We start from the raw sequence: 15,221 nt of genomic DNA on the forward strand, positions 1-15,221 counted from the left end.
TCTGAAGTCACATCCCTGGGGGCACACCCAGGCAGGGCCCCCCTACTTCCAGTGGAGGGCCCAGCCCATGCCCAGCCAAGGCTGCCTTTAGGGGCGTGTTGGTTCCGGCCTCTACTCCTAGCAGCCTCACCTCCGCAGTGGGCACAGCAAGGTGCCGCCTTGCTGTTAGGGCAAGGCGCTGGGCTGGACATAAAACCATTGGGCCATCGACCAAGTCATTCTCCTCCAGGCCGAGATTCATCATTACCTCGGGGCGTAAGAGGAAAAAGTTGGTCTGAGCCAATAAGTCTGGGGAGGGTCCTCCCAGGGTGGGCCTCGTGTGGACCCTGTTTCGATGTGAAACGGATGTCTTAGCCCTAACCTCTGTAATCCTGGAGCAAACTGGGCACCCAGAGATACCGCATTCCGTTCCCACCCCCGGCCTGCAGTCTTCCCCCCAAAGGTGGATGGTTTGAGGCTGTTGTCCCATCCCAGCGCTCAGAGTCCTCAGGACAGTAAACAAGAGGCCCTAGTCTCGTCCCCTTCAGTCCTGGAACAAGGGGATGCCCCCTGTTGCCTGTAGCTGACTCCTCCCCTCTCCCTGTTTTCCTTCCAGAACCCTTGTGTTGTCTTCATAACTTATAATAAAGCGTTGTTCTTGTTCTTTTGCATAATCCTCACGTGTCTGTGATCTGTAGATCAAGTGTGGAAAAGCACTGGCTTGTGTGAGTGGTGACATGGAAAGCCAGACCTGTTTACAGTTTCCTGTGGACCCACTCATAGGGTGTGGAGAATAGCACAATGTGATGGCTACAAGGACTGACCCCTGAATATTAAAAGTGTGTTTTGAGTTTAAGTGATGCAGCCCAGGATAAAGTGAGCCCAAGGTAGGGATAAACAGGGAGGATCATCCTTGTCTGTTGGAATTGCTACTTCTCACCCATCTCTGACTTGGAGGGGGCTAGGTCATCCCAAGTGTTCAACAGGAGCCCACACTCTACGCACTAGTCTTTTCTAATGCAGCAAATCCCTTTTTTATTTTCTACTTTTTTACTTTCAGAGTCCTAGGCAAATCACCTACATACATATCTCCCCTAAAGAGTATGGGCTTGGCATCAAAGTTTCTGGAGTGGGTCAAACAAGGAAAGCTTTAATTCTAGGATGTGACATCTCCTGAAGCAACCTGTGACATTCTGCTTTAAAAAAAGCAGAAGGACTCCATGAATACATCTCTTCCCTTTTCCAACAAAGAAAGATGAAAGGGAACTATTTGCAGAGGAAAGAAGCAAACATTAATTTTAATTATAAAAGATTACAAGACTTCCAGTTTGCGGCGCCTCTTGTCCCTCTGAGGGAGGCACAAGTGCAAATGAACATATCTAGGAAACAAAAACAGAGAAAGGACTTACGGTTGACAAGGGGAGGGTGAGGGAGGGAAGGATTGGGAGTTTGGGATTAGAAGATGCAAACTATTGTACATAGGATGGATAAAAATCAAGGTCCTACTGTAGAGCACAGGGAACTATATTCAATATCCTGTAATAAACCATAATGGAAAAGAAAAAAAACTGTCACTCGCTCTCTGGCTCTACAACAATGAAGTCACTGGCCACTGCAGCCGCGGACTTTCAACACCCCCTGAAAGAAGCTCAGGGTGGAGATCAGGAAGGAGGCCCTCGGTGCTCTGGGAAAAACTGGCAGAACAGGCCTTCAGATAGTTTCAGGAGAAGATTTTATGAGCCTAATTTCTTGCATCTTCTCATGTCTAGAAAAGTACTAAAATCCTTCATGATGACGTCAGCTCCTCGTGACGAGCAGCCACCTTCTGCCAAGATGTGTGCTTGACTACACGCACCCCTTCACCAAAGTCACATATCTACTGACCTCTTTCCCCATCCCACCCCCCCCGCCACCTCTTTGGAGCAGGTTCTCAGAGCTCTCTGAGATGCTGTCTCCTGCGCTATAGTCCTCATTTTGCCCCAAATAAAACTCAACTCACAATTCTCACTTTGTGCATTTTTTTCAGTTGACAACTCCATCACTTTTTCTGACTAGGAGTTCAGAAAGATTTTGCCTTCCTAAGACATATCGGATGATATTTATATTCTCTCAAGCAAGAACAGTTGGTACTAAATGTAGAAAGTTGTATGTGGTTGATGCAACTTTCTCAAGCCATGTATTCAAGTGTGGGAAAGATCAGATGTCTTCTTTCTGGAAGTGTCACAGGTTGAGGTCCCCAGGAACCAGACCCTGAGATGGAGATTGTCGTGGAAGAAAAGGAAAAGAAGCGTCTGGAAACACAGTGCTGCAATGCTCACCCAAAGAAGGACTCATCCCCACAGAGCTGTCCAAGGTAGGATGAGAAGGTTGGGCCTCCACAACCCACATCAGGTGATCCCTGGACTCAGGGGGCCCTCCAGGAAGGAAGCTCTCTAACTTGGGCCATCACCAGACAGGGCTGAGAGCAAGAAGTCCTCCCTCCTGATGGACAGTATGAAGGACATATCCCAGCATCTGCTGTAGCAGCTTAACTTAGATGCCATCAAGCTCTCATTCTGTTGGACAACAAGAAAGACCCAACCGACCGCTCACTTCCGGGTAAAGTTGTCATGTCAGCATTTCCTCTGTCTCTCTTTTTTTTTTTCTTTTGAAAAGGCTTTATTAAAACTTTATAATTCAATTTAATTTAATTCTGGGACTTCCCTCGTGGTCTAGTGGTTAAGGCTCCACGCTTCCACTGTAGGCGGCGCGGATTCAATCCCTGATGGGGGAACTAAGATCCCGCATGCGGCATGCCACGGCCAAAAAGAGCAAAAAAAATCTGCAATTTTATTTAATTCACCAAGTAGTTTCTGAGTACATGCTTTCAGCCACACACTGTGCAATGTCCTAGGGAAGAGACGTGAAAGAAAAATTGGTCTTCTTCTCAGGGAATGATCGATTTAAAAATAACTTATAATATAAGGTGATAAGGACCATAGTGGAATTAAGTACAAGGACCAGAGATAATACGGAGGAAGACGTAAGAATTGCACCTGATAAAGGAGGGTGGAGTAGGGAAGCTTTACAGAAAAGTCTGTTTCCTCTTTCATCCTCAGCATCTAGAACAGTATTACGAGTACTTTTCACAGGCAAGTTAAGGTTGAGTTTTATGGATGTATTAGTTTCCTATGGCTGCTATAACAAATCACCACAAACTGGGAGCCTTAAGATATCCTCTGCCTCTTTATGCCTCTCTTTCCTCATTTGTATAATGTGAATCATAAATATACTTGTTTCTTAGGCTTATTGTGAAGATTAAATCCACAGAAAGCACTCAGAATCATGGCTGGCCCATGGTGAGCTCTCCGTAGCATTTGGTATTATTATTATTATTTATTTATTTTTATTTTATTTATTTATTTATTTATTTTTTTTGCGGTACGCAGGCCTCTCACAGCTGTGGCCTCTCCCGTTGTGGAGCACAGGCTCCGGACGCGCAGGCTCAGCGGCCATGGCTCACGGGCCCAGCCGCCCCGCGGCATGTGGGATCTTCCCAGACCGGGGCACGAACCCGTGTCCCCTGCATCGGCAGGCGGACTCTCCACCACTGCGCCACCAGGGAAGCCCGGTATTATTAATATTACTATTATCTTGCACATCAGGTTTAAACACAAGCATTTCAGGGTTCCCCCTTCCCCTTCCTTTCTCCCCCTGGGCCCTGACACTGAAATATGGTATTTTAACCATATTTCTAGTGTTACCGAGTCCAAGCTCGCTCTGCGCACCGCACGACAGGCTGATGAATCGGATGAGGTGCAGAGGCAGGGAATGCGACTTTATCCGGAAAGCCGGCAGCCCGAGAAGACGGCAGACGAGTGTCTCCGAAAACCCATCTCATCTGGGTCTGGATGCCAGTTTCTTTTATAGAATCAGAGAGGGAGAGGCGGTGAGGAAGTCAAGTAAAACGGCCACCAGTCTTGCAAAACATCTCCTGGAATGGCCAGCCTCGGGGAGGGGACGTGTTAGTTTTTTCTTTCTTGCAGCCATCCCCAGGTGGGCAGGGTTCCCCGAGGCAGGCCATTATGTACGGTTATAGTAGTAAAAGCAGCAAAAGGTTACAATGAAAAGACACAGTGAAAGAGACAGATCCAGCGAGGAGTCCGATTTCTCTCTTCCCTGTCACACTGGCTTCTGTAAACATGATGCTTTCACGTCTGCCCTGCATGCACGCTCAGGACATCATGCCTTGTTCGGGACACCCCAGTGATGCGCCTGAGTCACCTTGCCTCGACCTCCTGCCCCCCCCATCGTGCTCCCCACTTCTGGGGAGGACTCCTCGGCCAGGAGCATTATTTCAAATGCAAACCAACCAATCCAGAGACACATTCCAAGTCACCTGTCTTGTGGGGTTCTCACACTCAGGGCCACTATCCCCATCCTAATCCCCAGGGGCCGAGTCCCTGAGAACCAGAGGCGGTCCCTATGCCCCAGAGCTCCTGCAAGTATTCACACTAGCCCATCCCAGGGCCACGCACCCTGCTCGGCACGTTCCTTCCTGTGGAAACCACGATAAAGGCAACCTCTGTCTCCCCGTGGACCCTGGTGCTTCCCTGTGCGGTCCTCAATGCACACTGTGCCCCTCCTCTTGGCGACTGTGAGTAAAAAGACTGTCTTTGAAATGGCAGCTGATTTGTTGCTTTGCTACACCTCAAATTTTCCATTAATACACTGTATTTTAGAACAGGGGGCTTCCCCTCCAGCTCTGAGACCACTGCGGGGCAGGATGCAGCTCTGGGGCCCACCACCCGGCCAAAGCTCCGTGAGTGGAGGGGTCTCTTGTGCCCTGATTGCCAGGTCCCTGCATTTAGTTCATCCCCAGGCGGGGCGGAGGAGGGGAAGGAGGGCGGGTGCATCCTGTTCCACCCGTACCCAGGCTCCAGGCTTTTCTCCCAACGCTTCCCCCGCAACCCCCAAAGCCCTAGCCTGGGCCGACTTCCCGGGCCCAGGTGACTTGACTCCCCCGCTATTTTCTTTCCAACCTGATAATGAAAGCACAGACACTATGCCTCAGGTCCTTCGGGACTTTGCTTCTGATACACTATCCAGACCTTGTCCTTTGACCAGCAGAACGTTTCTCTCTCTCAAAACCCCCTACTTTGCAATTCAAAAGCCTTGGTTTTCAAGATGGTTGTTTTCTCTCTCCTGAAATTCAAAAGGCTTCTTAGCAACTCAACACCAAGAATTTGACTCTTCCGCATCTGAATTTGGTCAGGCAATGCCCATCTCCACACCCAAATGCAGTAAGCTCAAAATGGTCTAAGTTTCATAAAGAATTAACGCACATCTGTGTGTGCGCATGCAAAACATATATACTTAGTTAATATATTGGTATATTATTCTGCCTCCAAAAAATAGAAAAATGTTTGCATAAAGGCAGTATCATAGCTTATGAGGTTATCCAGCGAACAGCTGTTTCCAGGCTACTAGAAAAAACACTCTAAAAACAACAAAATCGTATTTAAGACCTATTGATCAAGATTCCATCTCGGTGCTACTTATCAACAAAGAACGATTCTTCTATGTAATTCATTCAAAATAAACGCGCTGATATTAAAACTTAAGTGAGGAAAAAAACCCTTTTTCCTCTTCCCCCTTTGGTTCAGTGGCTCGGATCCTGCAAATCTGAATGACAAAAGACAGATGAACAGGAGGAAAAGGTTTATTTCATATGCGTATGGAGGCTCACAGAAATGAAATGAAAACCCTACAGAGGTGGTCAGACCTGGAGACTTATATACCCTTTAAACAAAGGGCAAGATATTTGTGGAGAAGTGACAAGACAAAGGAAAAGGGTTTTGAGATTCGAGGGGCAATAAATTGTGGGAAGGTAAATAGACGGGGAAACGAATGGAAGATGAGTGTTATTTAGTAACGTTTGTTTGTGCACGCCCATCTGGGTACTGACTTTAGCTCAAAATAATCCGTATGCCAAAGTGGTACATTTAGGGGTCGCATATTCTGCTCCTTTTCAGTTCCCTTTGACTTGGGTTGAACACTTGTCTAACTCGTGTGCAAACCAGATTCCTTAGAGTCTAGCTGACAACTAACTGCATGGAATATGGAGATAGTCCATATCTCCAACTTGTAGTGTTAGAGAGACAAGGAGAGAAAGGGGGGAGACAGAGAGAAAGAGAGAGAGGGAGAGAGAGAGAATGAGAGAGAGAAGAGGGGGGAGAATTAGAAAGAGAGAAAGAGAATGGGAAGGGGGCAGAGGAGAATGACTGGGAGAGAGAGAGGAGAAAATGCTCTAAGCAGCCCAGCTGAGTATGCTTCCTGGCTCCATCCCTTTCCAGCCCCGTGACTCAGGACCAGTTTCATAGTCTCGGTTTCCGCACCTGTTAAGTCACTGGGCTGGTGCGAGGATTGAGGTACTGCAGATAAGGCACTGTCAAATAAGAAGCAAATCCTGACTTAGTAAAGAGGAGTTTTATTGGAAAGGATTCTTGAGGATTTCTCGCAACAGAGAGGACCCTCTGACGATAACATCTGCAAGCATCTCGTGGGTTTAGGCAAAGTGGGTTTTTGTTTTCTAGGGAGAGTACACAAGGCTAGAGAGGGCCAGGTGTGGGGAAGTGGGATGATGGCAGAAGGCTGTGTCCTGAGGCCAGCCTATTGCGGGTGGTGGCTTTGATGGATGGGCTGTCTGCTGGCTCAGGCTGAGGCTGGACCAGAACCTGGGGAAGGAGAGGTACACATGGGCACATCCCTGAGTTCATCTAAGTCATGTGGGGCAGGGAAGTCCTTTGCAGTAAACCATTTCCCTGAACAGAAGCATGTGGGAGCATTTCTTAACTTTTGCTGTTTTCCAGGAACACAGGGCTCCGCTGAAGTTCAAGGTCATCAGCGTGGCCCACGGTGCCCAGCACACAGAGGGGGTCCAATTAGTGTTTGTGATTACTGACAGAATTGGAGTGATGACACCATTCTAAGTAATAAACGCAGCTGCTTTTTCAAGCACTTTGTGTATTTTCATCGTTTATATGCCCACTGAGCTTCTAAATGCATTTAGACATTGGAAGAGACAGGATAGAAAAGTACAGGACGTAACAGAGAAGAGCAAACCTGACTCTATGTTGGATCTATTCCTTTAGCTTTAACCCCTGTGTTCTGTTGCCTGTGCTGAGTCGTGCTGGCTCTGCACTTTTTGTAAAAGAATGTTGCCTAGAGCCTGAAATACAGGAGAGCTCATTCTCAAGGCCCTGACCTTTAAAGGTATAACACTTTTCTACCCATATAGAGATAAAAAGTTGCAGAATAACATTTGTCTTGTTGGAGGTTTATAGGAACATGGTGACCTGACCTAGGTGGACAGATGCAAGAACAAAGGATTCCAGCACCAAGAAGCTGGCAAGGACCAGCCACACCCCTCCCCTTTCAGTGTAAAAGAAGGCTGAATTCTAACTCAGGGAAGATGGCTCTTTGGGACACTTGTCCACCGTCTTCTCCGTCTGCTGGCTTTTCGAATAAAGTTGATTTTCCTTGTCCTACACCTCCTCTCTTGATTTATTGACCCGTTGGACAGCGAGCAGTATGAGGTTAGACTCGGTAACAGAGAGGAAACCCTTCTCAGCAAGCGGAAATCTAGCAGATCTTTAGATTGTGAGCTGTTTTTCCAACTATTTCTGAAATGGAGGAATTTGCACCAAATACCAAGTCAGAAAGCTAGTCTCCTACTATTACTTTGCGCCTCACTCTCTGGCTTCTTGCAAATGTCTGGTTATTCACCTTTCTGATTTGGGGGAAATACTTAGCATATTTTTATATTAGATGCTAAAGAAGAAAATCCACTTTGAAGCATGACTCTCCTTATAGCTGAGGCTTTCTGAAGATGATAGAATGAGTTCAAGGGCTTCTACTGAGAAAGGTATCATGATGTTAATTTTTTTTCTTTTGTAATTTAGCAGAATTGTGTAATTTGGGGGGGAAGGTATTTCTCTCAGCCTGGATTTTCAAGGACTATTAATGAGTTTGAAGAAAGAAGTACATTGTAAAATAATCTCTTTAAAATAGATTGTGGCCACAGATAAAGATGAAGTTGTTTTTTAAAATTCCCCTGCCACACACACACACACACACACACACACACACACACCTTTTTCTGTATTCATTTTTTACCAGAAGTTCCTTTAGAGTCTAATAAAATTCTCTTAGAAATTAGCTGTAGCACCTTGGATGCGGTTTTCATTCCAACTTTTGGGGTGTAACTGCCCTGTGGGTCATGTTCTCACTGACTTTTGATCCTGACCCCTTCCTGAGGGTTGGCTCCATGCTTGCTGACTGCTTGTAGCAGGCATCCATCCATGTCCGTGGGAACAGTTAAGCCCACTAGGGAGAGACCCACCATGAGGGTGAAGAGTGTTCACTGCTGTATCTACACCAGGGAGCAGTGCCTGCCTCAACTACTGCAAGAAATACTGGCGAAAGCTATGGAAGCAACGTGAGTGATCATCCACAGATGAATGGGTAAAGAAGATCTGGTACATGTATACGACGGAATACTACTCAGCCGTAAGAAGGAATGAAATTTTGTCATTTGCAGCTACATGGATGGACGTGGAGGGCATTATGCTAAGTGAAATAAGTCAAAGACAAATACTGTACAATATCACTTATATGTGGACTCTAAAAAATACAACAACCTAGTGCATGTAACAAAAAGAAGCAGACTCACAGATAAAGAGAACAAACTAGTGGGTATCAGTGGGGAGAGGGAAGGGGGGAGGGGCAATATAGGGGTAGGGGATGAAGAGGTCCAAACTACTAGGTATGAGATAAGCTACGAGGATATATTGTGCAGCACAGGGAATATAGTCAATATTTTATAATAACTATAAATGGAGGATAACCTTTAAAAATTGTGAATCACTCTACTGTACACCTATAACTTATATAATATTGTACATCGACTATACTTCAGTGGGGAAAAAAAGAAATACTGGCTGAATGAATGGATGAATGGTTAGATAGAGAACATGAAAAGGGAATGGAACAAACCCCACTGGGAAACAGGGAGTGCTTCTAGGGATTCAGTTCTATATATAAAATGAGAACCGTCTGATAACCAGACATTCAGAGGGTGACGTTCTTCAACTTCCCTCCCTGGTTCTAACACTTGCCTGTGCACGTGACTTAATGGGCAGGGCTGTAAATACACAACCGAATATGCCAGACCTGTGGGGAGTCCTTGCAGATAATTTTGACCACGCAAAATTTTTGTTCTAAACACTGAACTGAAACACTATGCATGTTCGAACTTGATGACATCTTGTGTTTTTTTTAATATATATAAATTTATTTATTTTTATAAATTAAAAATTTATTTATTTTTTGGCTGCACCACGAGGCATGCAGGATCTTAGTTCCCAGCCAGAGTTGGAACCCGGGCCACAGCAGTGAAAGCACAGAGTCCTAACCGCCGGACCGCCAGGGAAGTCCCAGCATCTTGTTTTTCAATGCAAATTCTTGCTTTGTTTCAGTCAAACTATGGCTCATGGATCATTTCAGGAACAATCTCTACAGTATTTCCCAAGACCTTCCGACATGAGCAGCGGTGCGCTTACTCATTCAGGGTAACCAGAAGTACACCCGGTGGAAAGACCAGGATTATGTAGATGGAGTCAGTACACTTCATTTTATTGTGTCTTCCAGGGCTATGTTTCACCCAACACAGAGAAACACCACAGGAGATTTAGATGGGAGCCCGTGTACTCTTAGACTCTTGAATTTTTAATTGAGGAGCTGCAGGGGTTGGGGTAATAATGGATACATGGCCCTGGCTGAGGGCTTGTATACAAGTGGGATCTTGGGGAGAAAAAGGTGGGCTGTGTTGGGATGGCCTTCAAGGCTTAATGAAAACCTTGTGGAAGGCACTTTTCTTGGCATTAAAAGGTCTTCAGTGATTACTAAAAGGTAGAATGGCTGTAACGACTACACAATCTAAAAACAGTTTTTCACAGTGGCTACTGCACTGCAAGCTGTTCCAAATAGGCATTCTCCCCTTCTCTCTCTCTTTTTTTTTTATACTTTATATATTTCGCTCTAATCTCATCTTGTTTGCATGGTTCCATAACAGAAGTCAGATATAATCCTTATATTTTTTCCTCTTTAAGTGAGGTGGGTTTTGTTACCTCTGACTTCTTTCAGAAATTTTATCTTTGACCTTCTGTAGTTTGAATATGATAACCCTAGGTGTATATTTTTCTGGCATTTACCCTGCTTGGTGATCTTTGAGTTTCCTGAATCTGTGGTTTGGTGTCTGACATTGATCTTGAGAACTCTCAGTCATTACTGTTTTCAAATATTTTTTCTGCTTCCTTCTCTCTTTTCCTTCTGGTGTTCTCATTATGCACACTGTACTTTTTGAAACTGTCCCATAGTTCTAGGATGTTCTGCTTTGGTCTTTCATCCCCTTCTCTTTTATTAACAGACCCTTGTTTTTTAACTAGGCACATGGCTGCTGAGAGAAAAGCCTGCAATCCTAAGCTTCCCTTGCAACTGGGTGTGGGCATGGTATGTACTCAGAAACAGGAACTGTCCTGAAAGGGAGGAAATAAATCTTTGCTCCCACCTTGCATCAGTCTGGAATTCAGGTATGGTGGTGGAGCTTGGGTAGCCAGCCACCTTACACCAAGAGGTAGAGATGGCCACATACTGAGGATGGAGGGGTCTGAGTCCCTGACCCCGGGAAACACCACCTGTGCTTTGTTAATCTCTTTACTTGACAGCAGAAGATGTATTCATCTTCTGCTTCAGCCACCGTTCTTTTGGATTTTCTGTCAGCTGTACCCAAGTGTTAATGCTAATTAATACCCTCCCATCCAATGTTGAGTTGGCCCCTCATAATGACTGCTCCATGTTCAAAGCGTTTAAGTGCCAACACAATGTAAGTCAAGTAAAAAGTAAAATCGCAAACCTTGCAGAAAATGCAGGATTTTCCTGAAATTGATGAAAAGGATTTTGGAGAATTATTTGAAACCCAGGCAAATGAGGCTCTGGCAGGACGGAACCAGGTAACGAGTGACCGTAAGGATGATGACAGGGCAGACGCTGCAAAAGAAAACTTCAGCATCAAAGGATGAAGAGAAGGTCTGGGGAATATTAATGAAATCCCCGTGGATGGTTTTGTTTACTTGTTGGTGCGAAGTATTTCTTGGCCCTGCGCTTCGAGTTTCAATTCTACCTGCAGAAATAAATCTTAGTAAACATGAGACCAATGTAACCTATTTTCTTAATGCTGGGATTCATTCCTGGATACAGAGTCACAATCCAACTTTTTCTTTGATGGTCCTTCTCTTCTATGAAATTCTGGTCCGTATTCAAGAGGGGGGTTTCCAGTCAGTAGTGGTGCATGGTGGCTGCCCGTCGGATCAGGGAAGCTTTAGGTCTGGGTACCTCCGACCCCAAGACTCTAATGTAATTGGTCTGAGATGCAGCCCGAGCATTGGGAGTTTTAAAAGCCGAGGCTGGGAACTGCTGCTTTACTAAGTGGCCTCCCTGGTGAGGGTTGGCTCTGGGTGGGGGGTACTTCTTGTGTGTCATTCCACATCAGTCCCCAGACTCTCCAAGGGGAGATGGGGTCAGAAAGGGGAAGGGAGGCTGGGGCATGGGGAGAGCCAAGTGAAAAAGGGAGGGAAGGAGGAAGAAGACAAGAGCTAGCTTTCAGCATCTCATAAGGGCTGCAGTAAACGAACTGCAAGGTCAAGTACCAGGCAGCTTCAAGGGAACAGTTTACGCAGCTGTGCTAACTATTGTTACTGGGGATGACACAGAAGTGCAATGAAGCCTTGAAGCCACAGTGCCGGCTGAGGGTGCACACGATTTCCACATCCCATCCGCAACTGATGGTGAGACCAGCTAGCAGCACATTCTAGGTCTGCCGGCTGCACCGGCATCAGGCTGGACCGCCCATTCCCATGTGCACGGAGAGCCTGCTTTTGAAAACCTGAAGATACTGGATAAACCTTTCAGATCAAAACGATGCTGTTGTATTTAACTTCGCTGTGAGAGTGTGGGAAAAGGGGGAGGTGGGTTCTTCCGGCAGAAGCTGTAAGCCAGGTGTGAACGGTGCCTCTTTGCTAGATAACACCATGCTATATTCAATGCATTTTCCCTCCACGTGTGAAGGTTATAGTATCTTAGTTCTGTCTGGAAATGGGTTGTTTGAGTCCTCCGCAACTGTACATCAGCAAATTGGAAACTATACACAAAATGTTTAAACATAAAGTTAACTGAGTATGAAACTGAGAGCGTCTAGAACATTTATAGAAAAGCATTTTTTTTTTTACGTCTATACTTTGGTATTAAAATAGCAATTGCATTTTATTTATTTATTTATTTATTTATTTTGTGGTACACAGGCCTCTCACTGTTGTGGCCTCTCCCGTTGCGGAGCACAGGCTCCGGACGTGCAGGCTCAGCGGCCATGGCCCACGGGCCCAGCCGCTCCACGGCATGTGGGATCTTCCCGGACCGGGGCACGAACCCGTGTCCCCTGCATCGGCAGGCGGACTCTCAACCACTGCGCCACCAGGGAAGCCCAGCAATTGCATTTTAAACCCCTCTTAATGAGATGCTCCGGTGTATCTTCTTTTAAAGTGCGGGGACTGGAGGGTGTGGAGGGTCTGTTTCTTGCGGGACAAATCTCACACAAGAAACACACTGGGGCTCTTTCTCTAGAGCGGATGGTGACACTTTATTCATTTAAAAACAACATGCCCTTCCCCAGAGGGCATGCACCATGTGGGAGTGTTTCTATACAGACACAAAGGAACGAAGCTGAGGCTCACTGGAGCGAAGCACCTACCGTGTCATTCAACCAGGACGCGAGCGGAGCTTCCCGACCACCAGCGTTTTATCAGCAGCAGCATCACTGGTTGGTACCCGGGGCAACGTGCGGCCTTTTCTTAGGCTGGCATCGCTGATTCCAGACTCAGACGGCGCTGTCCACCTGGAGTTTGGACTCTGTTTCTCCCTCCCTCTCTTCGCTATGGCCACAGGGGAGCCCCGACCCTAGTGACCCTCAGATGACAAAAAAGGGGGGATCATGAGGGGTGTTGTGAGCAGGACAGCAAATCCTGGGTGCGAGGGGCCTCTTCGGGGTCCAGGTAACTGCCTTTGGGAAAGGATCCTGTTCTGAGATTGAGGCGTAGAGCGACACAGGAAGTGACACGGTACGGAATCCATAAATGTGCTGTTCTTACCCCCAAGTCATTAGAGTTTAAGACGTTCGGTCTGAGTCTGACTCTTTTAAAAACAAGATGTAGGTTTGGTCGTTCACAAAAATAGGACGGTTGGAAAGAAAAGAGTCCAAGATGTTGTGAAGTCTGAGGCAAATATGATGTGGATCCCTCCTCCCCACTCCAGGGCCTGCAGGTACTGGAACAAACACTAAGGAAACGCTTCCTGTGACGGGCTTGGAGCCGCCTTCATCTCCTCCTTCTGGACCAGGTTGTTTCCTCACCTCCCACGAGAAACGGAGCATTTCGCCCCCAGTTGTTGACATGGAACGTCCGTGAGAAAGCAGGGATTTCAGGATCCAGCAGAGGCACATACCCGCCACCAAGGAAAACAAGCACAGGGTTTGGGGGATGCAGCACCGGTGCAGCCGGGACGTCCTTACAGTGACGACGACACTTGGTTAAACTCGTCCCGTGTTGGATAAGGTCAGGGGACCCGAGTGCCGGTCCTGCGATGGGCTGGAGGCTGGTCACTAGACTGATACTCATCCTTGGGTCCCTGATGCTGGGTCCCTGACACTGAACCCAAAGAACCAGGCTCCAGTATTTTCCAGGCCATGGGCGATAATGGGCTTCGTGCCAACTGGTTTTCAACCCAAATTCAACCAGGAGGTGGGTGGAGCCTATGGCGGGGCAGGGGTCGGCCTGCTTATTTAGAGCACTCCCCGCTCTCTCAGTTACATGATTGATTAGGTCAACTCATGCACAGCAATGTTTCCAGTGTTTAGAGACGGAAACCTGCAGAGCCTGGGAGCCCAGCTGCACATCTGTTGGGGCCCCAGATTGGCTTCAGGGTCTGTACCACATTATAATCACTGCCTGTACCCCTCTCAGCCAACACGTCTGATTTTTGCTTTTGCTCTTTGAACAGACAGTGATGGGTTACAGGTCATCAGAAGACAGGGGAGAGAGGCCTACCCTTCCCTGTGATGGCTTACAAATAAGCCCTTACTGTCCCTAGAAGTCCTAAAGCAGCTGATCAAACTCTCTCCCTGATGCCCCTTAAAACCAGTTACCCTGCCCCAATTAGTAATGCATCTCCATGAGGACTGATCAGGAAACACATCTGGGCTGTTACCTGGAAGCACAGACAGGTTCTGGATGAATCGTCTTATGACAAATAAATCTACGGTTCCAATGCACCCGGCTTGATTTCGACTGGATGGCCCCTCTGCCCAGAGCCCTGTCCCTGGGTGTCTGCCCAGGGCTGAGCATCTCACAGCACCGGGCACGCCCTTAGTCCTCACTGCTTCCCTCTAGCATCCTGACCAGGTGCCCATAGGTGTTTCTCTCCACCTGCCACGAGTGATACATTCTCACATACTCCCTTCCGTTGGCCACGAGTTGTTTTTCTAGTGCCGGATCGCCCCCCAGTCTCTTTGCCAGCCGAACAAACTCCTGCAAAGAATGAGGTGGAGGAGAAAGAGAGGTAAGTAACTGGTGAAGGGGGGTTGCAAACGCACCCCAAAGCCCGCGTCTGCCTTTGCTCCTGGTCTGTCCTTTGCCTGCCTACCGTGTTCTGGAGAAAAGGACCTTCTGGAAGGATGTGCGTTAACGCAAACATTGGGACTGAGTAAGAAATTACACACACACACACACACGTGCGAGGGTGAACATCATGGAAAAATACTGTAGTCATCGATTATGCTTCCCCATCTTTCTTCCCTAGATTGCTCAAAGCTGCTGTTTCTCACAGTAACTGAGTCCTTACAGTGACTCCACACTTAGATCCACAGTTCCTTCCCTCCTTTGTATCAGCTGAGATATGAAGTCAGGTCTTACTCCAGAATCTGAGCTCCTATATTCTAGACAACACTACCCCTGCCACGTTTGTTTCCCACTGTGTTGATCCTTTCATCTTGCCCGGGCACGGAGTGTGTCTTCAAATCGTGAACATCACCTGGTGGAGTGGAAAGGACCAGGCTTCCACTGGTTCAGATCTGGGTTCAAATCCTTCTTCAACAC

At 47.0% G+C, this 15,221-nt stretch overlaps 1 protein-coding gene across 1 annotated transcript in view; it reads right to left on the reverse strand.

The window, feature by feature from the left end:
* Positions 1 to 12,693: 12,693 nt before the first annotated feature.
* GLT1D1 (glycosyltransferase 1 domain containing 1) overlaps positions 12,694 to 15,221 on the reverse strand; it is a 94,026-nt gene continuing 91,498 nt past the window's right edge. Inside the window, exon 12 of the mRNA XM_082640475.1 lies at positions 12,694 to 14,654. Within this exon, the coding sequence (XP_082496601.1) occupies positions 14,493 to 14,654 (162 nt within the window). The 3' untranslated portion in view covers positions 12,694 to 14,492. The remainder of the gene's footprint in view (positions 14,655 to 15,221) is intronic.

Source organism: Mesoplodon mirus, assembly GCF_964341445.2.
Source record: "Mesoplodon mirus genome assembly, chromosome: 13".
Taxonomy (NCBI): domain Eukaryota; kingdom Metazoa; phylum Chordata; class Mammalia; order Artiodactyla; family Ziphiidae; genus Mesoplodon; species Mesoplodon mirus.